We start from the raw sequence: 10,356 nt of genomic DNA on the forward strand, positions 1-10,356 counted from the left end.
AAAAAAAAAAAAATTAAATGCACAAGTAGATATCAGAATCCAGATGTCTTCTATTAAGCCAGATACTAAGAAGATTTGCAGAACTACAAAACGTGGTCACTCTTTTACTAATTTTTTGGAAATAGTCTTTTTTTTTTCCCCATAAAAATAAGTTATGTTTATTTTTATATCAAAATATTTCTAAAATTTGTTTTAACTTTTAATATGGTAAATATCACTAGATATAATTCCAATAACAATAGCCCTTTGGGGTTCTCAATATTTTTAAGAGTGAAAGAGGTCCCTGTGACCCCCAATATTTGAGAACCTCTGGCCTACAATAAAGTGGTAGGTCCAATAGACATATTATTGAGACAATCTACTGGATTGAATGATTTTCTGAAACTCCAGCAATTTTCAGGTGTTAAGGTACAAAGAACAAGAAAGCAGAAGGTTGAGTCTACTCAGGATTTGAGTTTTGATTAGTTCAAAAGAGAGAGACAGAGATTAAAAAGTATTTGCAAACTAGCAATTATAATAATGAACCATGATCTAAAAAAGTGAGGAAGGAAGAGTCTGAAGAAAGGATGGGGTGGTCAGAAAGTAATGGGTTCACAGGCTGATGTTTCAGTTGAAGTAAGCTGGAAAGACAGGTGGTCAGTATTTTTAAGACAGGAGTTTTAACTTATGAATTTCCCTTACTGGTGATGGCAAGATTTGAGGTATGATCCTGGGGTCAATAACTGAAGGAAGTAGAGAAATAGATCACTAGTCGCAAGAAGGGCAAGGAACTGGGAGGCATTGAATGTTGTCCATGTGAATGAGAGGAGGACTACAAACTAGGTGCCAAAGCTTTCAGTGAAAGAAGGAGCATGACCAAGAGGTTAGCAGATGATAGCAAAAAGTACAGAAAGGTTGCACAGCTGGAGAGTGTGCACCTCAGATAAGGAAAGTTTTATTGATTGGCTGTAGGGAAATGGTATGTTTTAGATTAGCTGGACTTCAGTTTTGGCAAGAGTTGTAATACAATGGAGACTGCACATTATGAAACAAGTTCAGAAAAATAGACTGTAAAGATTTGAGATGGAGGACGGGTGTGGATTTAATTCAGATCAGGGAAAATACAGATCAGTACTAAGATGAATGTTTGGATGAAAACAGATGATCCAGAAAGACTTGTATTTTGGGCAGTGACTAAGGAAGCAGTGATATAATCTATGATGGAATTAGTCTTTGTGATTCGCAGAGAGGACACAGAGTCCTTCTGCTGTCATTTCCAGTGCTTTATTTAGTGAGGTGGGAGCTTTCAGCTTTTCTGCTTTCCTCAGGCTGTACAGTGGTACAGCAAGCCAAGAGAGTACTGTTCCCTCAGATTCCATGGGAAATGTATGGGCCAGTCTCTTCCCTTTTTATGGATAAGAAAGTAAAAGTAGCAAATTTGATTTTGTGTGTGTGTGTGCACGTCAGGCTCAAAGCTGGAACTAAAACTTAAAACAGTATATTGATATTCACGTAGTAAGTCCTTAATAAAAAAAGATGAATAGATTTTAGTATGTTTCTGTCCTGTTGTAAAACAGCGTAAAACATAATGGCTAATGTCTTAAAACAGGGACATGTTTTGGATGTTTTCAAATATTCCACTTTCTTATGTTATTCAACTCAACATTAAATATCTACTAAATATGAAACGTCAGTATTATCAGAGTACATAGATAACACTGCTCTCATGGATTTTAGAATCTAAAGGGAGAAACTACTCAGTCATAATACAGAGTAAATTAAAGTAAATGCTAAAATAGAAATTAAAAGAGCTAGGAATAGGAAAACTAGTAAATCTGTATGGGATACTGAAGGAGAACTTCTTGGAGTAAATTGTAGCATTTGGACTGATTCTTCATGAATAAATAAAACTTTCATAGGCAGAAAAGGGTATTCCAGATACAGAGATCCATAACAGCCTGGTCATAGAATCAGAAATGTATGTGGTATGCTTGGAAAGTACTAAACATGTTGATGGGGGCTCCTTCTCTCACTCCACCCCCCTCCCCATCCATAGCAATTCTAAGGAGCAAAGGTTTGTAAAAGAGTGGCATAAACTGGTATGTCTTTTAGCGAAGTACCTCTGGCAGTGATATAAGGCTAGGTTGTGGAAAAGTAAGAAAAGGAAAAAAAAAAAAAGATGCGAGGTGACTAGTCAGGAAATTATCTTATGATTTAGGTAAGAGATTATGGGAAACTAGAGTGGCATAAACTGGTATGTCTTTTAGCGAAGTACCTCCGGCAGTGATATAAGGCTAGGTTGTGGAAAAGTAAGAAAAGGAAAAAAAAAAATAGATGCGAGGTGACTAGTCAGGAAATTATCTTATGATTTAGGTAAGAGATTATGGGAAACTATATATACAAAATGTAGTGGCAATAGAAATGATCAGGAGGGAAAGATAGGAGAGATTTGGTAGACAGAATGATAGAATTTGGCAAAAGCTGTATGTGAAAGGTGCAAGAGAACTAGAAAGTGACTTCTTACCTTGGTATAGGACTGCATTGAAAAATAAGTTTTTTTCCTGACCTTGTTCACTGTCAGACTCTACGGTGAGCCATAGTTTAAAGTAAAAGGGAGGTCAATATATGGTCTGCTTAATTGCTACCATTAATATATTTAACTTCTTTTAAAATATCAAAAGAGTATGGTCTGAGAACAGCACTGTTTTAATTGGCTGCCTTGTTTCAAAAGGTTCTTAATTTTCAGGTTTCCTGACTCTTACGTGGGAGGGAACAAAGGCAGATGGGGAGTGGTGGGAGTGGTAAGAGGGCACCTGGGCAATCTGTACAAATCTTCTACATGAGAAAATGAAAGCACAGAAAGGCTCTGACTTGTTCAGAGCCATTTCACTAGTCACTGATAGAGTGGAGAGCAAAACCCTGGACACCCAAATTCTAATCCAGCAACTCAGTGCTGTATTTTACAAAATTAAATGTTATTCCATCTTTGTAAATTGTAAAGCAATACATTCATTGTTATTTTAAGCATTTTCAATATTTTTCATCAGTTAATCCTGGAAGGGAATAATACTTTGAGTCTGACAGGACTGAAGAAGTTCATTTTAGAAGAGATTATACATATGGTGAGATTATTTAAAAAGTTTAAAGAAAAGTATATATTTGTTCATTGTCTTTACCCCAGAATGTAAGTTGCATGAGGACAGAGAATTCTGTTTTTCATCACCCTGCCACCAGCTCCTGAAACAATATCTGGTATATTAAAGATTCTGAGTAAATACCTGTTGGATGAATGAATGAATGAATGAGTGAATGAAAGAAATGGACTCTTAACCCAAGAGAAGTTAGGGAGATTTATGACACACGTAACAGAAATAGTATAGAAAAGAGAAAATTAATGATTTTTTTAAAAACTCCAGTCTTCATCCATATTACTACAGTTATTTGAAATGACATTTTTCTCTGGGAAATGTTAAAATACTTTTTAAGTATAGGTCTTAAATTTGAATAGATTACACTAAGAAATTTGGATGTTAATATACTAATTAAGTAATATTATAGTAGTGAATTGTCTGTTAGGATACTTCTGGCAAAAATTTTTACATATATATCATATTTCCTCTATCCATTCAGCTTTTCAGTGTGCTTTAAAAAATACTGTATTATATATCTTTTCAGTTTATTTTATTGAAAACATCTGATTTTGTTTTTGTTTTTGTTCAGTTTTAATCGCTTGGATCTACCACCATATAAGAGTTATGAACAACTAAAGGAAAAACTTCTTTTTGCAATAGAAGAGACAGAGGGATTTGGACAAGAATGAATGTGGTTTCTTGTTTTGGAGGAGCTCTTGCATTTAAAATACCCCAGCCAAGAAAAATTGGACAGATAGTATATATAAGCTGTTCATTCTGTACAGTGAATTTTCTGAACCTCTCAAAGTATAAATGTTTTCTGTTCTTCCACAGAAATATGCAAAACAATTCATCCTTTTTTTAATTTATTGTTCCCTTGAAATGACTGACCAGGAAAAAGATCATCCTTAAATTTGAAGCAAGCAAGAGACTTGATTAAAAATAAGAAGTATATATCTATATAAGCATATATGATAGTGGCTCTAGTTTTATAGAGCCCCAAGTGTATTAAACATGACAGCCGTTCATTCAAAAGATCTGGATTTACTTTACCTTGTTTCTATTATCCAGGGGAAAAAGCGCAAACTGCTCCATGTTATTCTCCCTCATGTAAAATCTCCTGAGGGTGTTAAGTTGCATGGCTGTTCAGGAAGGTACTAAGGGCTTAGGCCAAATCTTGAGTGTATTAAAAAATGCTGCTGGCTTTTCTGAGGACAGGTGCTTGAACCTGTCAGTTTGTTTTAAATAAACACAGTAGTTGAAAAATTTTCCCTTTTTGCTACATCAGTAATACAGTCAAAGTAATGAATGAAACCATAATTTACATGAAAGTCATATACTAGATTCAATACCATTTAGTTTGTTATAGAGTTGGAAAGAATTCATTGAGCAGCATAGAGTTGTTTACATGTTATTTTGGGATGCTAGGTATTTGTGGAATTGAAGAATTAGGCACTTCTGTACTTTTGCTTTTAAACCTGTGATGTTCTTCAAATTTAATTCATAATAAATTGATGCAATTTGATATTTAGAAACATATAAAAGGTTATGTGAACTTTGCTGCTTTTGTTTGTGTTTGAAGTTTTGGTTTTATGAAACCAGATGGATTGAAGTGTTACATAAGCATTTGCACACTCAAATACCAGACTAATGATTTTCTATTAGCATTTGAATATCTTCATTACTCTCAAATTCATGAAAATTCTATGTATCTGAATTAAATAAGCATATAAAAAATCTTTTGGGTCTCCCAGTTTACATAGATCAAGTTATTTTTGTCCTAATAAGACTTTTTGTTTTTCATTATAAAGGCATTTACTGAACTACAAAGATTTATAATAAATTAAAATCTGATGTGAATGATATTAATGGTACTATGAGCAACTGGGCTTCCTAATTAATACAGACATTTTAATTTCCATTTGTATCATGCTTTCAATATGCACTGTAAACTTCACTAACTAAAAATTTTTTTATAATCATGGAAATGACTTCATAGAATGTGTTACCTGTAAATATTTCACTGCTTAGTGCATACAGAAAATACTACTATACAATTTAACTTCCATAAACAGTTGTTTTGTTTTGCCAAAATTTTATTTTTCTACATACTAATTTAGATTGTGTTCTGCATTTTTATTCAAAATTCATAGTAAAGATGAAATAAAGGCAGTGATCCACATGATTGCATAGACTCCTTTTCCAACTCCTAATTATAGACACACTGGTTATTTTCAAGCCTAAGTAATTTTTTTTTTTTAAATTTTTAATGTATATGACAGGTTGTTATAGAATATGACCAGTCTTAGGGCTGGCCCCGTGGCGCACTCAGGAGAGTGTGGCGCTGGGAGTGCAGCGACGCTCCCGCCACGGGTTCGGATCCTATATAGGAATGGCCGCTGCGCTCACTGGCTGAGTGCGGTGCGGGCGACACGGCATCAAGGGTTGTGATCCTCTTACCAGTCACGAAAAAGACAAAAAAAAAAAAGAATATGACCAGTCTTCAAAAGGACTGCCTAAATTGTACCATATAAAAGTAGTAGACATATAGATGGTACCACTGCTGTATGAATTTTGCTATGACAGAAGTTATTGAATATCATTTACTGGAGGTATGTGAGAATATCATTTAGCACATTTGACTCAAGAAGGTGGCTTTCAGGCAGGGTATCAGGCTGGCAGTCCCCTCCTAAGTAAGAAATTACCATGCACCAGGTGAGGCTACACAAAGCTTACAAAGAGACCAGACCAGCTTACCTGGCCTTCCACCTTTCATACTCAATTAGATATCCAGACCTATAGAGCTCTTATCTAATCAGTGACAGAAAAACCAGAGAAATGTAGCCCACCTACCTCTTACCTTCTCTCCTCCCTTCCCATCCCTGCTCTGTGCTGGACCAACCACAAAGAAATTAGAAGTACAAGGCTCACAGTGCCTGAACATAGTTCATGAAGAAATAAAAAAGAAGAAAGAAAGAGGCTCAGAGACAGGGTCATATTGCTACTTCTTTTCCATGACATTCCCCACCATCATCACTGTACACAGCCCAGGGAATGGATCACAGGCCCAACACAATTTCATCCATCAGATCAGTTTTCTGTCTTCCATCCAGAGAAATAAGCTACCGGTGTTTGGGGTTTTTCCCCATACCTCCTAAGTAGTTAAAGTGAAAGGTTAACAAAACCTTTTCCCCTGGTGACTTCAATTAACCACCTAGCTCTTCCTACGCTGAAAACTAGAAAGTTTCAACTATATTGCCAGACATCTTTGCTTCGGCTAAAAATGACCCCTGCCTGGTAAGTTGCATCTGCATTGAGAAAATTTCAGATATATAAGAAGCCATTGGGCTTCCCTGAGTATGAAGACTACCATAAGTACATGTGCCTTATGAAGACCCTGAGCTGTCACCTGGGAAGTTGATAGTTCTTGGAGAACTGTGTGCTCTGGTACACAGACTGCTGTTGAAAGAGCGCGTCTTCTGACAGGAAACCAAACATTGCCCTGCTGGCCAGCAGTCGTTCCTGTCTATAGCCACCTACGTATATTGGTACCAAATGTAGCCTATTGTAGGCTTGTTGAGTCTGAATGGTTGAACCTAAGATTTGGTGGACAATGCAGAAGTAAAATAGAAATTTTCTTGTTGAAATATGCAAATGAGAGAATGAAAGTTCTCCTATAACACTCCCCACTTTTCTTAATCAGTTGAACTTAAAAGCCAGAGCTTGATGGTCAACTGGAAATTTGGTCTGTGTCCAAAAGAGGCATCTCCTAAATTCCAAAATTTCTCTCCCCAGTCTCAAGGAGAACACAGTCAGATGATACTAGTATTTTTAAGTATTTACTGATACCCTTGGTAAATCCTTTATGTGTTCTCTTAATCCTCACAACTCCATGAGAATAGATTTTTTTTTATTCTAATGATGCTTATTTTATAGATGAGGAAAATGAGTCTGAGAGAAGTCATTAATTTTTACAGCTAGTCCACAGCTTATTATTAAAAACTCAGTTGGAAAGTTTTGCCATCAAGAAGTTAAATGAGAGTTTCAGCTTCTTAAAGGATAACTGCCACTTTCCAAAGAGAGAATACTACAAACTTATATATACACGTATGTGGGGAAATAGGCATCTCAGAACAGCAGTCAGCTCTGGGATGTACAGAAGAATAGTCAGGTGAGGACCACACAGGAAAGACAATTAACGGGATCCTAGGGTTCATTCTTAGAAGTAGTGAGTCTCACCCTGAGTGGGGAAATGCCAAGAACCAATGGGACACTTGGGGAATCAGGGGACTGGGAAATCAGAAGGAAAAGACTTAAGAAGTGCACAGAATCAGCATCTTGGAAAGGCACCACATTTTGGAGAATGAAGCTTCCCTTAGTAGAGGGGGAAAAGGAAGATTAAAGCTCTGTAAAAGACCCAGCAACCATGCTCCTGTGCATTATTCCAGAGATAAATTTATGATATAAAAACCTGTATATAATGTTCATAGCAGAGTTATTTGTAATAGCCTAAAATTAAGAAAAAACCCTAAATGCCCTTCAGTGGATGGTTAAGTGAATTGGTATATCCATACAATGAAATACTAAACACTAAAAAGGAACAAACTATACCTAGAACTTAGATGGATCTCAAAGGAATTTCACTGAGTGAAAAAGGACAATCTCAAAAGGTTACAAACTGATTTCATTTGCATAGCATTATGGAAATATAGAGAACAGATTAGTGGTTGCTAGAGTTAGGAAGAGTGGGGAGAAAAGTGGTGGTTGAGTATAACTATAGGGAGAGCACTGAGGACCTTTGTGATGATGGAACAGGTCTGTATCTTGATTATGGTGGCAATTATAAAAATCTACACATGATAAAGTTGCATAGACCTATACGCAAGTGGGAGCATATTTTAAAAGTCAAATCTGAGTAAGGTCTGTGGACTGTAATGATGTCACTTTTCCTGGTTTGATACACAAGTGGGAGCATATTTTAAAAGTCAAATCTGGGCCGGCCCGGTGGCGCACTGCGCTAGTGCGCCGCTTGGGAAGCGCGGTGGCGCTCCTGCCGAGGGTTCGGATCCCACATACAGACCGGTTTCCGCTCACTGGCTGAGCGAGGCGCGGGTGAGGACCTTTGTGATGATGGAACAGGTCTGTATCTTGATTATGGTGGCAATTATAAAAATCTACACATGATAAAGTTGCATAGACCTATACTAAAAATAAAAAAAAAAATAAAAGTCAAATCTGAGTAAGGTCTGTGGACTGTAATGATGTCACTTTTCCTGGTTTGATACTGTACTATAATTACATAGTTACCACTGGGTAAACTGGGAGAAGGGCACACAGGACTTCTTTACTATTTTTTGCAACTCTTTGTGAACCTAGAATTATTGCAAAGTAAAAATATTTTTTAAAAGTCCTATATGGTATCAGATGACAGACTCTCCCCTCCATAAAGGCATTATGACTGAACAGTACCTCATTTCACAAAATCAACTTAGCAGAGGGTATTCCTGAACTAACCTAAACCCCTCACCTCCTCCCATTTGATTACCTGGTATTGCTGGGAACTCAACACAAAAAAATTACACACGTGGGGGGAAAAAAAGACTTAAAGTTACTCTAAAGGGAAAATTGAAAATGAGAAAAAAAAAACCATAAAATTCTTTAACACAATATGCTAATATGAATTAAGTAAGCACAGATATGGAAAAAACCTAAAGTAGAAATTCAAAAACTCAGACTTGGACAAACAACAATGAAGATGTGAAATGGCAGACTAAAATCATGAAAAAAAAATTGAAGAAAAAGATAAAAATATCTCAGAAATAAAAATAATTATAAAGTGTCTAAGGAAGAATACATATAACCAAAAGTAAAATAAAGGACATGGAAGATTGAAATGTAAAGAATCAAGAAAATAAAAGGTTAAAAGAAAAATCAGAAAGTGATAAATATAAAGGGCAAAGAAGATTGGATCTAATATACATATAATTACTTGATGTCCCTGAAAATAAAATAAGATGGAACAGTGGTTCTCAAAATGTGGTCAACTAGGTCAGTCAGGAATGAAAGTCTATAAGACAACTCAACTGACTGACCTCTTCAAAAAGTCAATGTTGTGAGGAGAAAAAGACAGGGAACTGTTCTAAATTGAAAGAAACTAAGCAGCAAATCAAATGCAATGGATCCTTGGCTTTAAAAAGTATAAGACATTTTGGGGCACTGGAGGAAATTTGAATATGGCTGGATATTAGATGATGTTAGAGAATTAACTTCCCAGTTGTGATAATGGAAAGTTAAGGGATGCATGCTGACATATTTAGGGGTGAGATATTACGATGTCTGCAATTAATGTCAAAGGTTTAGAAATAAACATATATGAGTAGATATACATATATAAATAAAATATAGCAAAAGATTAATAATTGTTGAATCTGAGAGATGGGTATACACAGTTCACTACTTTCAATTTCCCTTTTTGTTTGGAGATTTCCACGATAAAACAAACAGCACATGCCCACACAGTTCACCAAGTCCTTTGGGAAAAATCCACTTACACATAGTCTCAGATTTATCTCAGTGGCATTTAAGATAATCCTTCTTACAAAATCTTACTGCTGGCATTCCAGCCTCAAGTATGAAGTACTGTTGTCCCTATTTAAGACATCTTAATTTCCATTTCACTCTTTAGTTGTGAGAATACACCACATTTAAAAAAGGAAACCACTCCATTTTCAGCCCTCTCCTGACTTGAGTTCTTTCCTTATGCAGGTTGTCTCTAAGATACATTATTTAACTATTTTATACCAAGAACCCTCAACATACCACCTAACTTTCACTGCACCTTCTCTGCAGGATCTCAACTTTGAATCAATCCAACTTGAAAATCCACTTCTCCATATTCCCTCACTTCCATAAGGTTTCTTTTCTTGATCTCCCATACTGATGTGATCAGTCCTTAGAAATCTCATACCATTTTGTATTGCTGGTGTCTCAGATGCAATGACTCTCCACCTGAGTCATGGAGATTTATCTCTACCACTCTTGTGGCAATAAGGCAATTATTTATTTATTTTTTTTGCGGTTGGCTGATACAGGGACTGAACCCTTGACCTTGGTGTTTTCAACATTACTGAGCAATGGCAGTTATTTCTTTTACCTTGTTATTAGTGAAGAAACCTAAAATTTTATATACTTACTCTGTTAAATGGTCACAACATCAAAAACAACTGAAAAAACAGCCATAAAACAG

General features: G+C 35.9%; 1 protein-coding gene across 1 annotated transcript in view; it reads left to right on the plus strand.

Annotated features, from left to right (window-relative positions):
• The window catches only part of WWP1 (WW domain containing E3 ubiquitin protein ligase 1), an 80,123-nt gene extending 74,828 nt beyond the window's left edge, over positions 1 to 5,295 (plus strand). Inside the window, exon 23 of the mRNA XM_008572599.1 lies at positions 3,700 to 5,295. Within this exon, the coding sequence (XP_008570821.1) occupies positions 3,700 to 3,799 (100 nt within the window). The 3' untranslated portion in view covers positions 3,800 to 5,295. The remainder of the gene's footprint in view (positions 1 to 3,699) is intronic.
• The last annotated feature ends 5,061 nt before the right edge of the window (positions 5,296 to 10,356 follow it).

This window comes from Galeopterus variegatus, unplaced genomic scaffold (assembly GCF_000696425.1).
Source record: "Galeopterus variegatus unplaced genomic scaffold, G_variegatus-3.0.2 Scaffold48, whole genome shotgun sequence".
NCBI classification, from domain to species: Eukaryota; Metazoa; Chordata; class Mammalia; order Dermoptera; family Cynocephalidae; genus Galeopterus; species Galeopterus variegatus.